Source organism: Chrysoperla carnea, chromosome 5 (genome assembly GCF_905475395.1).
Source record: "Chrysoperla carnea chromosome 5, inChrCarn1.1, whole genome shotgun sequence".
NCBI classification, from domain to species: Eukaryota; Metazoa; Arthropoda; class Insecta; order Neuroptera; family Chrysopidae; genus Chrysoperla; species Chrysoperla carnea.
In genome coordinates, this window is record NC_058341.1 from 5,929,915 (window position 1) to 5,951,669 (window position 21,755).

General features: G+C 30.0%; 1 protein-coding gene across 3 annotated transcripts in view; it reads left to right on the forward strand.

Annotated features, from left to right (window-relative positions):
- LOC123301721 (serine/threonine-protein kinase 10) overlaps positions 1-17,777 on the forward strand; it is a 34,352-nt gene extending 16,575 nt beyond the window's left edge. Inside the window, exons 2-9 of one of the 3 annotated variants that reach the window (XM_044884596.1) lie at positions 2,793-3,467; positions 4,777-4,975; positions 5,069-5,523; positions 8,038-8,116; positions 8,550-8,719; positions 9,020-11,542; positions 12,077-12,316; positions 16,861-17,777. In XM_044884596.1, the coding sequence (XP_044740531.1) occupies positions 3,141-3,467; positions 4,777-4,975; positions 5,069-5,523; positions 8,038-8,116; positions 8,550-8,719; positions 9,020-11,542; positions 12,077-12,316; positions 16,861-17,031 (4,164 nt within the window). In that variant the 5' untranslated portion in view covers positions 2,793-3,140 and the 3' untranslated portion in view covers positions 17,032-17,777. Of the gene's footprint in view, positions 1-2,792; positions 3,468-4,776; positions 4,976-5,068; positions 5,524-8,037; positions 8,117-8,549; positions 8,720-9,019; positions 11,543-12,076; positions 12,317-13,493; positions 14,647-16,860 lie in introns of those variants that run through there. The other 2 variants (XM_044884595.1, XM_044884594.1) reach the window with 2 other exon arrangements.
- Positions 17,778-21,755: the final 3,978 nt, after the last annotated feature.

The following is a 21,755-nucleotide window of genomic DNA, read 5'->3' on the forward strand; positions in this document are numbered from 1 at the left end:
TAAAAACACCTTTTAAAGATACACCTTACCACTTTGATCAGAACACGGAAGTACAATCTTCCAGTAATTTTTCTCTTGGAAGTGAATACTACGCTATTCAGTCTATGGTTTGATTTTTAGTGGGCTGAAAATAATAATTTGATGTAAATTAATGAGAACCTGTCTTTAGAACACTTGACATACTGTGCATAAAAGTGTGTATATGTTTCACAGTATTTGTAATATTACTTATATATTTTTCGTGTATGTATGTCTGTCTGTCTATATCTCTAAATCGGTGTATCGGTGTTCGGTGTTGGTCGTTGGTCGGTCAAATTATTTATTTATACCAAATATTTAAAATATTTTTTATCAAGTTCAATTATTATTATTATTATTATTTTTATGCTACTTTAAATTACAATTTTGTACTTGTTTTGCATATTATGTGTGTGTACAGGATGATTTAAAAGTTTCTTGTATTTTTTTTTTTCAAAAATCAATCATATTATGGCTTTGAGTTGATTTTCATGGTTTTAGAAGAGGTTGTATAAGTTCAAACTCAAAAAATACAAATTTTCCATCAGTTTGAAGTAGATTTTTGTTTTCTTCGCATCAAATTTACCATAAGAACTGATTTTTATCGAAATCGAAAACGAAATATATTTCTCGATTTTTTGCGATTTTTCTAAGGGGTACCCCTTCAAAAAAAATCGAGAAAATCGAAAAAATTATTTTATCTTCGATTTCGATCAAAATCATTTTTCTAGACCATTTTGACTCAAAAATTATGAAAATTCACTAAAAAACTTGATTAGAAGTATGGTTTTCCAAAAATCAATCATGTTATGCCTTCGAGTTGATTTTATGGTTTTAGAAGAGGTTGTACAAGCTTTAACTCAAAAAGTACAAATTTTCCATCAGTTTGAAGTAGATTTTTGTTTTCCTCGCATCAAAATTACCCTAAGAACTGATTTTTATCGAAATCGAAATATATTTCTCGATTTTTTGCGATTTTTCTAAGGGGTACCCCTTCAAAAAAAATCGAGAAAATTATTTTGTCTTCGATTTAGATCAAAATCGTCTTTCTAGCTTATTTTGACCCAAAAATTATGAAAATTCACTTAAAAATTTGATTAGAATTATGGTTTTCCAAAAATCAGTCAAATTATGATTTTTCGAGTTGAAATTCATGGTTTTACAAGAGGTTGGATAAGCTTTAACTTAAAAAGTACAAGTTTTCCATCAGTTTGGAGTAGATTTTTGTTTTCCACGCATCAAAATTACCCTATGAAATTATTTTTCTCGAAATCAAAAACAAAATATATATGTCGATTTTTTTGCAATTTTTCCATTCTTTGGATGAAAATTACCCTATATACCAAGTTTTTATCAAATTCAGAAACTCTTGAAAATTTGCTCCGTGCAAGAGTTTTCAATTTACAGTTTTTCGAAAAAAAAAACAAACATGATTAATAAAATCAGATTTGAAAAATAGAGGCTTTGAAAAACCAATAATAAGAAACCACAAAAATGTTGAAATAATATAATGATTTGCTTTAACTGTTTTGTCAACATCATCATTGCGGAAAAATTTATGTCGTGTTTTCTATAAATAAACATTCACAAATCATTGATTTTATTTTTGTTGAAAAAATACACAAACACACACAAAGTGAAACAATCAAGTTCAGAAAATTATATAAACAATACTTACACTCCAATTATTAATTAGTCATTAGTTTACATTACATCTACTTAATTTAATTTAAAAGATACAAAAATATATGGTATGCTTATTCACACGCTAGCGTAGTAAAAAGTAATTGAATGAGTTATTTGTTGAAATACGATGTATAGACAGTATTGATTAGGCTATCGTATGATTTTTTACGTCATATAAGTAAAGAAAGATAGCCACGCATACATACATGTCACACACACATAACTGTTATTCCCATATAATACATACTATATAATTTGCTGTCTCAAGAGTAAACAGTAATGTTTACGAAAAAATGCTTCAAACAGAAGTTGTTTATTATTTAATAAGGAGAACCTTTTTTACATTTAAACTTTTGTTCTATCTCTAACGGTTTATAAGATGGATCCTACAGACCCAAGATCCACTTGACCTATGTTGCTCATTTACGAACTCGGCCTCACTTTTTACGTCCTGAGCACGCTATAAAAATTTAGGTTAGATATCTTTTTTCGTTCTTGAATTATCGTATTGACAGACAGGCATTCAAAAATGGACTAATTAGGTGATTTTATGAACACCTATTCCAAAATTTTGTTCGTAGTGTCAATGTTTTTAAGCTTTACAAACTTGGAACTAAACTTAGTATACCTTGATATATTTCACATGGTATAACAAGGTATAACAATAGAAAAAAACAATTGACTGAGTTAATTATCTATCAATTACTGTCTAAACTATTCGATTTACAAAAAAAAAAAAGCTTTAAACAAAAAATTTCTATTTCAAAACGTTCATCTAATGTTTGTCAATTATGAATCTGAGTGAGTTTTTAATTAAACCTGAAAACTAGGATCGAATTCGATGCCGGTATAAGATGTGTGCCTTTAAAACTAACATTTCCCGTTAGAAGCATTTTTCTCGATTAAATTTATTTATCGAATTTCAATCATATGTCAACTTTAAAAAAACACCTGTATATTTCATAAAATAAAATTTAAATTTAAATAACAAGAAAAGAGATAAAATTTCGCTTAGTTTACGTAGATCCTGCGTAACGTATTATTTTTATATGATAACATAATTGAAATATTGTTCTTGTTTGTTACAGGTAAATTATGGAGGAGTTATTATCATATGAATATTATTATTGTCTTATTAATATCAACAATACTTCACCATTTTATTTACAATGTGATTCATCACAGTATACTGATCAATTTGCTGATGCCAAACAGAAGCATCAATTCACTAAAAACGACCGCACCTCTTCTTAAATCTTTCCAAAAATATTTATTTCTCACAAACACACAAAAAAATGGACCTTAAAAAAGTTTTTTATGTGTAAAGTGCAGCCCTGTGTATGTGAAGTGCCCTAGTGCAGTGCTTTTGTGTAATTAGTGGCGGTGTATTTTTTATTTATTTATAAAAAAAAAGTTAATTTAAAAAAAGCTTAAAAATGTCGTTTCTAACAAATTTAAAGAAAGTGTTACATTTGGGCAGTGGAAATGATACGAAAAAGAAAAAAGTTTATAATAATATTAAAATGGATGTTGATCCAGAAGAATTTTGGCAAATGATTGGTGAATTGGGTGATGGTGCATTTGGTAAAGTGTATAAAGCACAAAGTAAGGAGACGGGTTTGTTGGCAGCAGCGAAAATGTGTTTGCTGGAGGGTGAAGATGATTTATCCGATTTTATGGTGGAAATTGATATATTGACTGAATGTAAACATCCCAATGTTGTTGAATTACATGAAGCTTATTTTTTAGAAGATAAATTATGGGTAAGTTTTTCATTATTGTTCTAATATAATAATAATCAAACATAAGAGGGGTACCGAAAATGGGTCCTTAGCACCTAGACCCAAGGACTATTCTATGCTCTCCTTGAGAATAACCAAAAGTCACCCAAAAGCGTCTTCGGGTAAGAAATGCTATTTTAAGAAGCTATAGGATTCTGTCGGAGCCAAACGACACGCAGAAAGCGCACATCTTCTCTGTCGGGATCTATCCCAGAATTGATGGATCCAAGGTTTCGGACCCAAATATTCTGAATCTGACGCCCTGCAGATTCCTGCAGGTGCAAATAACATGTATGTAGGCTTCATCGTCCTCCATACAAGGTCTGTTACACCAGTGACGCAAAATACGGAAATCGAATTTAAAATTTAAAATTTAAAATTGGGTACTAAAGTCAGAAATTAGGTGCTCTGTAACATCGCAACTCAATACTCAAAGTTGAATTCTCTAAAACTCGGAGAATGCTTAATCAGATATAAATTAAGCGTAGTAATTAAGTGCTAATTTAATTACGAGTTGGTTGGGTTGAGTTTTTCGACTATAGAGGAATTGATAAGGTTCTGAAGTTTTTAACCCTTGCGTTCAAAAATTGGAAGATATTATAGTAAACGATTTATAAAAGTTTAAGTTAGAATTTTACATGTATTTTCTGTAATAGTGTCCCATTTTTGAACGCAAGGGCTGAAAACTTCCGAACCCAGCCAACTCCTCTACAGAACCCAACCAACTATTCCCAACTCGTAATTAAAACAATACAGAGTTTTCATCTCAATTTCTTACAAGCATCTAATTATCACCTGATTAAGCATTTGTCCTAGTTTGAGAGAGACCTGCTTTTTAGATTCATTGTTTTGCGAAACTCGAGGCTTTCGTTTATTAATTAGGCAATTTCCCGATCCTTTTTTAAACAGTACAATCTTGTACAGAAAACATGTCATTAAAAGGGATAGAGAAAGTGAAAGGAAGGGGAAGGTATGTAGCTATGGCAGACTTTGTTAGGAACTATCCCGGTATTAACCTTTGCGTAAACCTAATGGAAACCTTTTTCAGCACCTAATTGAGTTTCCTTAATATTATTTCATTGTTATTTCCATTGCGTTGCGTTATATCACATAATGCTACCGTTTTTGATTTATTTATTTCGTTTGAAAGGTTATTTAATGGAGAAAGTTCTTAGCTATGTTTCAATTGCGAGTTTAGGGCTCTTTTCCAAAAATTTGTCGGGCGCCTTTAAATTTTGTAAATTTCACTTGTGGAAATTAAATTTAAATAAATTTTTGTAATTATTTGTAGATGTTAATCGAATACTGTGATGGTGGTGCCTTGGATAGTATAATGGTTGAATTAGAAAAAGGTTTAACAGAAGCTCAAATATCTTATGTATGTCAGCAAATGTGTAAAGGTTTAACATTTTTACATCGATCGCATGTCATACACAGAGATCTTAAAGCTGGCAATGTATTGTTAACAATGGCTGGAGGTGTTAAGCTTGGTAAGTTTTACAAAATGTATCAAACTGTGACACCTTGTGTTATTCAACATTAATTTCTTTGGTATTAATATTTTCGAATTGTTCTCTTTACAGCTGATTTTGGTGTATCAGCAAAAAATAAATCAACACTACAAAAACACGATACATTTATTGGTACACCTTATTGGATGGCACCAGAAGTTGTACTATGTGAAACATTTCGTGACAATCCATACGATTTTAAGGTTGACATATGGTCATTAGGTATAACATTAATTGAATTTGCTCAAATGGAACCACCAAATCATGAAATGTCACCGATGCGTGTACTATTAAAAATACAAAAATCCGATCCACCCAAATTGGATCATCCGCAAAGATGGTCCAAGGATTTTAATTCATTTATTGCAAAATGTTTAACAAAAGATCCACAACAACGACCCACAGCGGATGATCTTTTAAAACATCAATTTATAAATTGTACGTTAGATTCAAAACCGATACGTGATTTATTATTGGAATATAAAGCTGAAGTTGTTGAAGAAGAATTATTGGATGAAGATATGGAGGTAATTTATTTTTGGAGTTATTTTTATTGTGCTTTACGCGAGGTGTAACACTTATTTAACTGTCATTTTACTAATCTTATGCGAAATTTTATAATCGTAAAGACAGTATGATCAAAATTAATCTGGAAAAATCCAGCCCTCTTATAACCAATACACGTAATTATCAATTCTCAAGCTTATTTCATCCATTGCCCACTTTGAGAACAAAAAATGAGTCCTCCTATTTCTAATTTCGAAAGTAGAAATACGAATTATGAAACATAATTCTTCACCATTTCTTTAAACCTAATATTTTTCAGTCTTCGTAAACCCATTCTGGGTTGGGTGTCTTCAGTTCCCACTTGCTATAATATTCATATACTGCCTGGTAATAATAAATAATACATAATTTTGCTTTCGAAGAAGGTCCGGTTTTATTTTGTTTCGTTTTTATGATAGTCTTTTCGGTATAGCCTTCAATTCTTTCAACGAATTTTGTTTCGAGAACTAGATCGACTCAAAACGAGTATCACTTGTTTTGTTACCGATCTAGACCCACCTCTGATTGCAGCGTTTTACCCAGTCAGATTAAACTACCGATTTTCGATAAAAAATTTTACTGGGGAATACTAGTTCAAAAGTTTTTACTGGAAAAGAATGTCTTTAATTTTCAAAAGAAGTATAAATTTAAAATTGACACGAGGCCTAAAAGATAACCTTGGTTACGTATTTATAAGAAATTAGAGAGGGTAAAAAGGGGGGTGAAATAGAATATTACACAACAAGGGCAGGAAGTTTGAGATTTCTTCTTCGCCTTGGGCATCGTGCAGTTCAGGGCTCTCAAACTTTCTGCCCGTGTGATGTACATTATTTTTCTTTATTTTCGGCCGAAAGTACGTACTTGCTGCTTCTGTTGGGAGGGCGAAAGTCCCACAATTTTATCTTCCGGCTGTGGATAAAGAAAATATGATATATCATTTGCTACCAGTCCTAGTTGGAATTTCAAGTGCCTTCGAAGGTGAAAACAAATTCGAAGCCTCCATGAAGGGGACATGACTTCTATAAAAGTATTACTGGAGCCAAAAAAGTTGTATTTATCGTAAAATTTAAATTTTCAAAAGTTTTAACAACAATTTTACAAATTAATAAAAGAAAATAAATTTTCTAAAAGCTTTTGCATGAATGTATCTAATTTTTTTCTTTTTTTGAATAATAATATTCTTCTGTAAATAAAATTTCATGCTTAGCGGGGTAAGAAACAGAAAAAACACAGGGAGCAATATCAACGCATTGGTAAGAATTTTAGAAAAACGGAACATTTTACGTAGTCGTCAACCTCAACCCTTCAATACATCATTCACCCCTTTTGTATTCATTTTTTTTGTGTCATTTTTCGATTTTTATTTCAGCTCTGTTTTGTCCCATTTATATTGTTCATTTTTGTAAAATTCGTTATCAATTTTTAAAAATTATTATTTCGTTAAACGGTTAAAATTATGTTATGTTTTTCAAATGTTTATTTTGGATTTAAATTAACTTTAAATTAACAGAGTTATATTATCATATTTTAAAAATTTTCATTTGCCTTTTCAAATACCGTACGCCACAAAACTGGAAAATTGAGAATTATCAGGGAATATAACTGTGACCACGAATTATTGTGGAAAAAAATAAATATAAAACACAACTTGTATATAGTTGAAATAAATACCACGATACTCGAAATAAAAAACTTACATATTATATTATTATTGTAAAATAATATTTGTAATGTGTTATATGAATAAATTTATCTACTGGCGATGGTTGCTTTGCAGTTGAAATATCAAGTCTTATGGAATTTTGCTCGATATCAGAAATGACTCGATTAACCGTTAAATGGATCCGATTTTTGTACTTTTATGGATTACTCAATACACTGAGTGTTATTAAATTCTGAAATAAACAGTTCTTTGTGATTTTTATCGATTTTTTCAAAGGGAGCACCTGAATGGGACTATTTCAAAATATGATAATATAAATTTTCTAAATAATTAGTTAAAAATTTCCAAAATAAAAGTAGTAATATTTTTTTATTGAATTTTTTAATTTAACTTGTGTGTTGCCTTGTGCTGTGCATGCTGCACTCCCGGATCCCCTTCTCCAATACAGGTACAGGTGAGGGCCTATTAAAAAAAAAGCTTCCATACATTTTGCATACAAAAAATTTTTTCAAATATCATAAAACTGCTTCTGTTTTCTTTCAAAATGCAATGTTTATTAAATGTTTCCTTCATTTTTGTGTGATTATTAGTAAATTTTCCAAAATAAAAAACCGTTTAAAAATAATATAAACATGTTATTATTATTAATCGTTGATATTGCACGTATTTTTTATTTATTTTCTCAATGTCATACCAAATGATTTTACAACAACAAAAAACGATTAATTTTTTGAATGAATCGATTGTGTATATAGAATCAATATAATCTAAATAATTTTCTATTCAATAAAAATGTTTGTATATTTATTGATTGTTAATTATATTTTTACAGGAACACCGCACATCTCAACTTCCGTTGGAAATGGAAGATGATTCAACATCAATGAAAAGTGGCGACCTTGACGAGAAACGTAAATATTATTTTTATTTGAATGTGATCTATTTTATAGAAGTCCAAAATAGTTTTAGGTCTAGAGACAGAGGTAGTATTTGACAGTTGTTTCAGAATGATAACTTCCAGATTCCCTAAAAGAGAAGTCCCAAAGTATGAGAGTTTTCGTTTAGGAAAATATTTTTATACGCGATTTATACAAGGTGGACAACTATTCATTGCCCAGAGCCATGGTTTTTGTTGGAAGACAGTCCTTGGTGTCCCTATTCCCATAATGGAAACAACAGAAAGTCAAAGAAAGTTTACTTATTAAAATAATTTGAGTATAAAGTAATGCTAAGAGTATGTAGGGACAATTGTTAATAAATTCTTAGAAAAGTTAATTTAGGTCATTCTAAAAGGGTTAATATAAGTGATAAATAAATAATTATTGTTTTGTTTTATATATACAGTTCCATCCATTGCAGAAAAAGCAGTCGAAGGTGGCGGAGCGGGTAAAAGAGAAGGTGATGCCACTTCAGAGATTGATCGTAAAAAATTACGTAAAGAATCTTCCACTGATACTGCCGATTCAAAAAGTCCTGCTATATCAACGCCACCTAGTTCGTCTGAAAAGAAAAATGTAAGTATTTTTTTCTTGAATAATTTTTACTTCAAACAACACAAAGATCACGTTAATCTGAACATAAGACCCAAAATATTATCCCGTGAATTTCCCAGACGATTATATACGTTAGATCGATTTTTTCCAACGGCATTGTGAGAGAAATATAGAAATAATGAAAAAAGTTTACTTTCCATTTCAAAAAGATAACTATAAAAGTTACCTATAAAAAATATCTCCATATAATTTCGTTCTTTAACCTCTTTCACAAACCTTATTAACATCTACTAAAAACTAAAGTATTTTTTAATAATACAGGTTGCCAAAAAACCAACAGAAGGAGGAGAACAACGTAAAGTTCGTGAAAAAGGTCGCGCTCCATCACCTCCAGTGGCAGCTGCAGCCGCCGCATCGTCGTCATCAACAGTCGCACCACAACCGAGTTCAGGTTCTGAAAAAGGACCTGCACCACCACCGCCAATTCTTGCCATGCCTACGCCACCTGCATCTCCGCTTACACCACCACAAACTCCACCAGCTCCAGTCCATCCAATTGATAATCATGTACCACAACCAATTCAACAAGAACAACCACCAGTTGTTGCATCACCAGCATCCTCTGAATCAGACAAAAAGACTGATTCAACGACTACAAATAAAAATGTGTGTGAAGTGATAGTTTTAGATCATAAACTTGACAATAAAAAAGATGATAACAACGAAGAAATCACCGTGGCAATTGAGAATAAAGTGATTAAAGTAAGTGATGAAACATCATCTACAGAGGGTTCACCGATTAATGGTAAAAAATCACCAGTGATATCAATAATATCAACAAGTACGCCTCAACATCAATCAAATAACAAAGCGAATACTTCAACAGTGACTATCACATCAGAACTACCAGACTTATCGAATAGTTTAGCCAGTAACATAAGCCAAGTAACTGTCGTTACGACTCATCCTCCAATTTTAGTCGATAACACAATCAATCAAATTACAAAATCATCTTCGTCTCCTACAAATGAAGTTGTCGTCTTATCAAACGAAACAAATAAAACACAGGTCAATGAATCATCAACCGACGAAGATTGTTATCCATCATTAGATTCATTGGAATTCCAAAATCCGCAACCGATTCATATAATAGCTTCCGATAAATCGTCACTTCAAGGGCAAAAACTCGATGAAAGTGAAGTGGTTATAGTGAATTCAAATTATATAAGTGTTGATCATGGACATCATCTTCATGACAATAGTACCGAAGTAGACAATGCACAATTATTGGATACAAGTCATGTATCAGTGATAACAGTTGGTGAAGAAAATGTTAAAGTTAAGGATTCAGCAACAATTATATATTCTAGTGATAATCGTTTACGAGGTTCAAGTAGTAGCGATTTATCGATAGGACGTAGTGATTCTAGTGATGAGGTACGTGGTCAATCAATTGTAATCGATACAAAGAATAAAATGAATGGTCAAACTGTACGATCTTCTCGTGGTGACGATGATATCCAAATTGTTGTAAATAAGTCAACCAACGTGAAGAAGAGTATATCACCAGATAGTTTTGCATCTGAATCAAGATCGCATAGTGAAAGTGGTGGTTCGGTACGTAGTAGTGGAAGTCCACCTTCTGCAGCGAGTAAAAATTTCGATCGATCTGATGCAGAAAGTATTTCAACCACAATTAGTCAAGATAGCCATGGAAGTAATAAAGAAAATCGTGTAAATCGTAATTACAATCAAACAAATAACAACGAAGTCGATGAAGGTGTTGTACTACGACGTAAACCTGAATATGTTCAACGTAGTGATTTCTTACGTAGCGGTCGTACCAAAGAAGAAATCGAAATACGCAACTTAAAGAAGAAAACTCGAAAACGTACACGTAAATTTGAAATTGATGGTGTTATTGTTACAACGACAACAAGTAAAGTTATTTATGGTGACGAGGAAAATGGACGTGTTTATGACGATCATATATTTAGGAAACAAGAGTTACGTGAACTCAAAATGTTACAAAAACAAGAACAAAAACAATTTCAAGATTTATCGTTGAAAGAAAATGTCGCGAAAGAATCACAAGATAGACGATTCGAACAAGAACGTATTACTTTAGAACGTACATATGAAACCGATTTAGAAGCTTTGAGTCGTCAACAGCGCCAACAAATCGAACGGGCTGAACAACAACAAGAAACAGATTTACGTGCTGCTTCGAAAAAAATACGTGCGGAACAAGAACGTGAATTAAAACAATTTCGGGAGGGTTTAAAACAAGAGATGCGTTTACTAAAACAAGAAGTCGATATGTTACCTAAAGATAAACGTAAAAATATATTTAAAGTTCGAAAAGAAGTTCTAGAGCAAGAACACGAAGAACGGGAAAAACAATTTTTAGAAAATTTAAATGAAAGTCATGAAAGTTCGTTACGACGATTAAATGATTCACATCGTGAGAAAATTGCGTTAATGGAACGACAATTTTTACAACAGAAACAACAATTAATGCGTGCTCGTGAAGCCGCTATGTGGGAACTCGAAGAGAAACAAATCCATGAGAAACATCAATTATCGAAACGACAATTAAAAGATATATTCTTTTTACAACGTCATCAGATGTTAGTACGACACGATAAAGAATTAGAACAGATCAAACGTATGAATCAACGTAAAGAGGATGAGTTAATTAAACGACAAACTGGTGAGAAACGATCATTACCGAAACGTATACGTTCTGAAATGAAAGCACGCGAAATGATGTTTAGAGAATCGATACGTATTAGTATGTCATCTGCACCGGATCCTGATGCGGAACGTGTTAAATTAAAAATTGTAAGTTGTTTTTTCTTATGTTCTATACATATAAAATGTTTTGTCCTGAATGACTGACTGACGAATCAACGCACAGCCTAAACCGCTGGTCGTAGAGACCTGAAACTTGGAAGGTATGTTCTTTGTATGAAGTAGGTATCCGATAAAAAATTATATCCCTAAGGAATTGAAAAATGTGGGTAAAGTTAGTATGAGACAACGTGATTCCTTGGTCATAATATAAACATTCTTTAACAGAATACCCAGCGAAGCGAGCAGGTATCGCGCTAGCTATTTTTAAAATAAGATTATAAAATTTTTACCCTCGCATCTATTTTTCTGATACCTAACAAGTTCGTCCTTCTTTGCTAGGTATCAAAGAAAAATAGAGATGGTATTCGAAACGGTATATTTTCTGAACCTTTTCTAAGAGCTAGAAATATTTACATAACTCTCAAATACATATATGAAAACTGACATTAGTTTGTGAGATTTTCATTTATGTGTATGTCGATTAACAGAATTGAAAATTAAAATGTATTTTTCCATAAACAGTTCCAAGAAAATGAAAAGAAACGCTATCAAGCAGAACAACAACGATTTGAATTAAAACATCAAAAACAATTAGAAGAATTACGCGCAACTAGTGATGCAACAATCAAAGAATTAGAACAATTACAAAATGAAAAAAGAAAAATGTTAATGGAACATGAAACATTAAAATTGAAAGAACGTGAAGAAGCTCATAGTCGAGAATTACGTGAGTGGAAAGCTCAATTGAAACCCAGAAAACAGGTATATCTCTTAACTAGAACCAAATATTATTTAATTCTTAGTTAAGCTACAAAAAGAGTTGAAGAGTAGCTATAGCTAATTTCCTTTTTTTTCTTTTGTATAAAAATTTTATAAATAATAAAGTCATGTACACTTACACAAATTAATCCTGAACCCTGTATTAATGAAAAGTCTGGCACATAATTTTAATAAATGTCCATAAAATGTACTTTTAAATCAAAATCTAAAATGACCGCCCGGAAGTCAGTGAAATGAACGAATGACCAAGGTCATGAGACGCAATTTTTATTTTCAAATTCCACAGAAGAATATTTAATTAAAATTTTTCTTCTTGAAAGAGTTTTTCTCGATATTTTTTTTCTGAAGAAAACTGTGCGCATGACTTTATTATAATTCAGGATATATTTTAGCAAATTTCATTCCCAAATTTTAATTTTTTATATAAATAACATTCCAATCTGATAATATGATAATAATAACACTTCTACGGCAGAAGTTCTGTCCTAAAATATTTCGAAACATGTAAAAAATAATGAATAGAAAGTAAAATTGAAAAGATTTGGAATGCTATGAATATAAAAAATGAAATGTATATTTATAGCATTTTGTATATAATTTGATTTTCTTTAAAAATATATTAAACTTACTCCCTCCCCTCTTTTATTTTTAATATTGAAATGCTTAACCTTTATGCATCTGTATCAAAAACAATTAAACAGTTAGTATTCGCTTAATTACAACATTTCAATATTGAAAGTTGTTACTACTTATTTAAGGTTATTCGATTATACACACAATTCGATTACTATACAATAAAAGTTGTTAGATTACTGGGATCTACAATGCTTCAGGTTTAGAATGTTTGGGTTCGAAACCTTGGATTCATCAATACTGGAAAAAAGTCTGGCCTTGACAGAATCTCTTACCCGGAGACGTCTCGTCTTGTTTCCTTGTTCATACTTTGATATTTAAGTATATTATGTAGGGTTTTTAAACATTTGATTGTGTTAGTTGTTACTTTTACTTGTTTACTTCAATTTTTACATTCAAAAGGCAACTTTTTGATATGAAAAATTCAATGAAAACTAATCGAATATCCTTAAAAATAAAATAATTTTGTTCTTTAAATTCTAATAGCATGATATTATATAAGCTTGTAATTGCATGTGCATTTTAGAAAGTGGAAGAGGCTTTCGAAAAGGAAATGAGTGAATTACTCATTAAATATCCACAATTGATAAAATATAATACAGCATCAGTTACAGTAAATGGCAGAAATTCACCTACACTTAAAGTAATCTCTCTAGATGGCAAAAATACTGTTGATTCATATCGACAATATCACAATCGAAGTGTATCCTCTAGATCCTTACCCCCACCAAGATCCTTCCAATCCTCATCATCACAACAACAACAACAAACAACATCTGTTGTCGCAAGTGGAGTGAGTTCGTTGGGTCGTAATAAACGTGATTCAAATAATGTTGTGTACCGTAATGGTTTGTATTCTGTCAGATCATCTTCATCATTACCATCGCCTCCACCACCACCACTCGATCCTGGTGATCCTGGTGTTGTTGATAAATCCACTTCACAGTCTAGTACCACTGTACCAACAACACCGTCATCTGTTAGTATATCGTTAGTAAATCATACGTCCGATAGTGATCAATTTGGGCAAGATTCAGCTGCATAATTATTTGTGGGTGTGTCACTGTGGGTGTACTTACGTATTATTGATCTAGAAAATTCGAAAAAATCCTAGAAGTACATTTTTGACTCGTGGTTATTAAACTCTTATCATGGAATGTTTTTGATGGATATTCTATGTTTCTGGATATTGAAACCACGCTCTCCTAGCAAGTTGTATATGAGTTTTATTTTATCTATTCAAATTACCCTGAAAATACGTGATAGAAAATTATCTAAGCAAGACTTGTTGCCACAAAATTTCTATTTTTGGGTTCGTGAATGTTTTCTTATCAGAAAATGACATCGAGATATCGAGTATATGGGCGAGCGGAAGGAAATGGCATTATTTTTTGTTTTATCGAAGATTTGGACATAACGAGGTTCGAGTTATCGAGATTCTACTGTATTTATCAATAAAATCACAATATGCTAGACGGGCGCCGAGACTAAGATATATTGAATCAAGTCAATAACAAATTTTGACAAAATCGATGGGTTTTTTTATCTGGGTGGGTCTTTAAATTGCCAAATACAACAAACCTATAATTTTTTTTTAGGATTTTCTTGGATTTTTTAAGATCGATATAGCACCAATTAATTTTTAATTATTAATATTGGAATTAATTTTTCCATATAATACTGCCATATTTGTTTGTGTATTGTATTATTAATATTGTAAAAATGTTGGGCTTCATACTTATTTGTAAATAAAAAATTTTGTGTACTTTCTTTGACGAGATCGTATTTGTATACACCTGGTGAATATTTTAATAAAAACTAATATTCACTAAAATTTTTCGATATACAAACGGTAAATATAAAGTACACTATCTTTCATTAAAAGTGTAGGGCACTTTATATTGATAGTACAAATTTTCATCGTGGAAATTGAACGGTTATAAAGAAAATCGCTTTTCGATCAAGTAACTAAATTATCTAAAAATTGTTCCTAATTTCAGGCAAAAAATATTGAAATAAACTTTGATTGGTGTCTACTTAAAATTACCGTTCTAAATTAATTTAACAAAAAATGGTGATGGTATTATTAATTTAACAATTAATTAATTAATTAAAATAATTATTTTCTACTTAAAATAAGAAATTATTTAGGGTAAATTGGGAAATAACGCATTACAGAATTAAAACAGTTTTTTTTTTAAACAATAACACGTTTGATAAAAATTTTGTTTGCTTATTTTGCATAAAAAGTAATCACACTAACACTTTCTCTGCTATAATATCTGTTTTCTTTTGGCTTTTTCATAAATTTAATGTTTCCTACATATTTTTTCTCCTACCTTTTGTTTGTATTTAACAAATTTTCTCATTTTCTGATTAAAATCAGGTTAGTCGAATATTTATTTAGTTATTTTCTTATTTAAAAAAAGATTTTTATACAAAAATTTACATCATTTTCCAAAAATTGTATTAAAAAATTGTTATTATATAAAGCGTTCCATATTTCGATGTAATTCTGAGAGGTATGTCGAAAAAAACTCATCCAAATGTCAAATGAGCTGGATGTGTATGTTTTTTTATTCTCATTACTCTAAATAATCGCTAGGCATGCAACATTCGTTGATCTGGAAGATTTAATGATAATAACGGTTTTTGAAATATCGATTAAAATTGCTCCGGCATATCAACCTTCGGCTAACATTTTGGTCAATATCTCAAAAACTATATGTCCAATCGTAAAATGAATCCGATTTTTGTATTTTTTGTATCAAAATCACTCTAGGAAATGATATTTATCTAATTCGGAAACAAACAAGTTTTCCCAATTTTTTGCAATTTTTTTAAGGGTACCCCTTTGAAAAAATCAGAAAAAAAAATTCGTTTTTGATTTTGATGAAACTTGCTATATAAGGTAATTTTGACCCAAAAATTACAAAAATCATATTTATTTAACGATTGAGTGAATATTTTCTGAGATATCGCTATATCTGGAGTGATTTTGGTCCATATCTCAAAAACTATTGACCAAGCCAACATATAAACACGATTTTCGTACTTTTTGGGTCAAAATTACCTTATATACTGTATTTTATCAAAATTGGAGACAAAAAAATTTTCCCGATTTTTTGCAATTTTTTTAAGGGGTACCCCTTTGAAAAAATCGAAAAAATCAGAAAAAAATTTTCGTTTCTGATTTTGATGAAACTTGCTATATAAGGTAATTTTGACCCAAAAAATACAAAAATCGTGTTTATTTAACGATTGAGTGATTATTTTCTGAGATATCGCTATATCTGGAGTGATTTTGGTCCATATCTCAAAAACTATTGACCAAGCCAACATACAAACACGATTTTCGTTCTTTTTGGGTCAAAATTACCTTATATACTGTGTTTTATCGAAATTGGAGACATAAAAATTTTCCCGATTTTTTGCAATTTTTTTAAGGGATACCCTTTGAAAAAATCGTGAAAATCGAAAAAAAATTTAAAAATTACAAAAATCATGTTTATTTAACGATTGAGTGATCATTTTCTGAGATATCGCTATATCTGGAGTGATTTTGGACCATATCACAAAAAGTATAGACCAAGCCAACATATGAACTATCGAAATTGGAGACCAAAAAATTTTCAAAGCATTATTATCGATAAAAGTTATTTTTCGAGGTTCAAGTATATGCCAACTTAAAAATGACACCCGTTTAATCCAACACAAAAATCAGTATCTAATTTCTATACATGCTCTAATTTTAACTAAGTTTTATGTTTTGAACTGTATCCAAATTATCCAAAGAAATATTCCAGAATGTAAATTTTTGTATAAAAATCAAAACAAATGAAATAATTTTATTAATTTTAAAATTTGTAATTTCTTTTTCTTCGAATAAATAGAAACTGGAAGAGACATTCGCGCAGCAGTTAGAAGAACAAGAACAACTGTATGGTCCAATGTCACCACCATTAACATTACCAAATGATTTATCTGATTTACAATCATCAGATAATCATGCAACGAATGTTGGTTCAACACGAAGTAGTTTATCATCTGTTTCTGAAGGATAGTAGGACAAAACACAAACATCTTACTAAAATAAACAATTTTGTTATTTTATTATTCCCTTCATCTTAAGCAGTTATTTGCCAGTTTATGCCTAAACAGTGTTTAGATTATTCAACATAACAAAAATTTATTTAAAAAAAATATATATATAAAATAGACTGAGGATATTATAATCTCAGGTGTAAAATTATAATAAATCATATTTAATATTTTTATTTAAAATGAACAGATTTCTAATATGTAGAAAGTTCTACATCGAATCTGTTACAATGTTAAACGTTTATAGTAAATGTACAATGTCGTTATTTTGTTGAAAATTTCATTTCTTTTTTTGACGAGATAAATCTGGAATGTTTGACGCCTCAACATTCTAAACAAATACTTTCGAAATAAAACTTCTAAAACATCGAAAAATTCTATTACAAAATCAAGCCCTTATTTCAACCCTAATGGATATCGTTTTCCAATGTTCGGTTCTATTACAAAATTATTTCAGTAAAGAGAAAATAAGCACCCTTATCTGCTACCAATTTACGGTCTGTTAAGTGTCCAACAAATATTCGTGTCTCGTCTCTAGTTTCGAACATTTTTTATCAATTCAAAAACAAAAAACACCTCTGAAAATTCAAGATTATCCATTTCGACGATGTCTAAAGATGGTACTAGGTGGTAGGATGGTACAAGTTGCGGCTTCAATAATGACATTCAAAAGTAAAAAGTTTGAAAATTTCCAAATAACCACATTGTACAGAAAAAAATATATGTTTATACATAAATATATTAATAATATTAATATTTGCTTTTTATAAGAAGAATGATTTTAGTAATTAATTAATAATTACTAAAAAAAAAAATATTTATATAATATAAAAATTTTTCCCATACAATCAATCATAATACATATTCATTTACTCTGTGATTGCTGAAAATACTGAAAAAAAAAAATTAAGAAATTCTGAAAGGAACGAAAGACATTTATAGTTATAGCCCTGGAACCCGTGACAGTAAAACTGCACTTACACAGATTTCAAAATTTCGCATATGAATCAATACTATTTAATGATAGGTACAAAATGGACTAGCTGTGCCAGGGTTTATCCTGGCAGAAATATTTTTTATCAGGATTTTCCTGAAAATAGATAAAATTTACAATAACATGGTCTCTTACAAATTAATTTCCATGAAAGTGTAAAATACTTGTAATTATTAAAAATATAAAAAATATTTCTGCCAGGATAAACCCTGGCACACCTAGTCTATATTGTACCTATCGTTAAATAGCATTGCTTCATGTCCGAAATTTCGAAATCCGTGTAAATGCAGTTTTACTGTCACGGGCTTCTCGCTTATATTGAAATGATGCGTGTAATTAAACAATTTTTATTTGTTTAAACGTCACAAATAAAATATTCGTAAATTTTACACAGGATGTCCCAAAAGTCATAAAGAGAAGAAAATAATGGAATATCTCGTATCGCTTTTCTAATATTCATGATTTTTTAGGATATCCTGTAGTTAAGAAAAATATTCATTTGTTTTTTTTATTGTGTCGGTAAGAAATGAAATTCTGTTATTTTTAAAAGTCGAAAGTGTGTGTTTTGTAAATATATTCATAATAATAACAGATATCTATTTAGAGTAAAATAAGAAGAAACGCGATGGACTTATTCGAAATTAATTTCATAAAATTTATATCATAAAATATTTATCGAATTATGGTAAGACCAATTTCGAGTGCCTGAATTATTGTGAAAAAAAATATAATTTAAATAGTTTTTTTTTTGTTGGTCCGTGTGGCTAGATTACGTGAAGCGTTAATATTATATTAAGACTGAATTTAAAGAAATTTGACATATCTTCATATCGTTGAGGCTTAGTCCTACATGTCAATTAATCATGCGCGATTAATCAGGCCCAAATTTGGAATTTTCAAAAAAGTCATTTGCTTATATCTCGAAAACGATTATCCGCTAATATTGCCTTTTTAAACTCGTTATCTAATTCGATTGTGCCTGCATAGGTTGTACCTTCCAAATTATTAAGCCCGATAACCTTTTTGGGTATTTTCCTTTTAAAAATAAGAAGTCGAACCTTTTATCAACAATATTAAGCTTCACGTAACGTAATGTCTTGATTGTATGAAATCTTTGTGTCTAGTTTAATTAATAACAGACTGCTAGTCGATAAAGTATTTAGTAATTTGTAAGATGAAAGCAGTAAATAATTACAGAATGTACCAGTAAAATCATTTGTCGATGGATTTTGGTACGCAGTTTCTATAAACAAGTTTATACTCCACAAGCTCGTTTAAACTTGAAAACGAAAATTTTCAAAATAGAATTTATAACGAGATTTTCGAAACACAGAAAACTATTTTTTTTATATAATGGTGGTGCAAAAACTGATTATTTTTGAGAATAATTTCGATAAAATTATAGAATAATTTTTTGTTTAATTTTTTCTAAATCATAAAAACAAATACATAAATAAAAAATGTAAAATTGTTGTATATTTTTTTTCTTTTTGAAGATATAATTTGTTATATTTTTTTTTTTAAATGTAAGTGAAGAAAAGAAAAAAAGAAAACATATCGCTTTGTAAATATTGCTCGCATTTGTATGTGTGTATGTAAGTATGTGAGTTCATAATATTTAAAAAAATTGTTCACGTATTAATATATCAAAATCAATCAATCAACTTGTACGGAACAATTGATAACAGAGATTTTAAAAGAAAAGAAAAGATATCATATTTTTTTACTGTATTTTAATCGCATTTTTTATTTCTCATTATTTACATTTTATCATTTAATTATTTTGTGAAAAATTTTTTCGTTTTTAATTTGATTTTTTTTTTCAAGTATCCAAATCGATCACTTATAAAATGTTTTATGAATTGTAATTCGAGAAATTCCAATATTTAATGATTTATTCCTCTTTTTCTGGTACATATGAAATATTTCAAAGAATTTTCCTGGTCAATTTTGCATAAATGTGACTGAATTTTGTTGATACATCTCTCAGTGTCCCTTCCTAAGGTTTGGACGGCCGTCAGTTTTTGACATAAGCCTCAGACTACAAAATACGGTGTTAAATCCTATTATTTAGTAACTCGTTTTGTAGTTAACCAACCAAAAAATAACTTTAACAAAAGTTGTAGAATTTGATGGGAGGCATCATGTTATGACATCAAATTGGACCTAGTTCTCCGGGTTGCTTTAGTAGTCAATTTAAATCCTAAAGAACTAGGTCCAATTTGATGTCAGAACATGATGTGCCTCATCAAACTCTGCAACTTGTGTTGCTATTTCTTGTTTAGTTAACTACCGAGCTATTAGCCAAGATAAATTAAAATGGCCCACTCTGTATATTATGGTAATGAAATTTTTTCGACACATAGAGATCGGATAATCTTATTTAATCAAACTTTCAAAATTAACCAAATATTGACTTCTTAACTCACACCGAATTATCCGATTGGGTAAAAAAAATTTGAATCATGGATATGATTAAGAAAAAAGTATTTATAGGTGATTGATTTGGAGGAATAAATTAAAAATCATTCTACTTCCATTTAAAATTTTAAATAGTTGTGATATTTATGAAAACTATTTAAAATAAAAAGTTAAGAAAAAAATCTTTAAAAAGGAAATGCCTGTGCCAATAAAATGAGATATATTTTTAATATAAAAAAAAGGAAATCATTTTTTTCATTTAATTTGTTTTTGGTTTAAAGAAAAAAATTTATATTTTTTTGTTGTCGTCGAACGCAGTTTAGATTAGATTTAGATTGAAAAATCTCCTTTATACTTAAAAAAAAATTATTTCTTCCGCTCCCTTAAACAAAATTGAATCATTTCATAAAGCTTATTTGTTTTACTTTCATCCATATAAATAATATATTTCATTTCTCTGTTTATTCTTATTTTCCCCTTTTTGTTTTAGAACAGAGGTGTAAATTATGTAATTTTTAATCCTAATAAACAGTTATTTGATTATTTGTAAAATGACTTTTGTTTTTATTGTTTAATACACATTAGGTGGATTTTAAGCGGTAGGCGCAAAGGAGCAGTTACTCATCTAGACCTTCTGTAGCAAAACCAGCTCTTTTTTATACCTGTATATATGCATATATGTAATATATGTATACCAAGGTATACTAAGTTTAGTCCTAAGTTATCATGTTCATTTGAAAACGCAGCACTCTCGAAAAAAGTCATAAAGAGAAAGTTTCAAGTACGTATTAATCATTTAACAAAAAGGGTGCTGTCTCTCGGACTATGATATCAACCTATTATCATGGAAGTCTGAGTTTGATCCTAATCATGGTTATATTTTTTCCTAAAAGTTCACTTCAAAAGTCGATTACTAAATTAATTTCTAGCTGTGATTTTCCACAGTGGTTTTGGCAGCTTGGTAGAAAATTGGACTTCTAATCCATAGGTTTCAATTATTCAATATTCAACGTAATCTGGAAGTGGTATTCCGAAGAACGGAAGGGCACTAATGGCACAGTTCCGATTCGTCTCGACGGCAATACAAGTACGCTAATAATAACAGATGAGTTATATCAGTATTTTCAACGATAGATTTCGAATTCGACGATGATAAGTAGCTAATGAAATCGTATGATGGAACACCATTAGATTATTTCATGAAGAATGCAAAATCGTACTTTAGCCTTCTGGTAGATGAAGACTTCTGAAGATATTGTGATATTCGGTAAG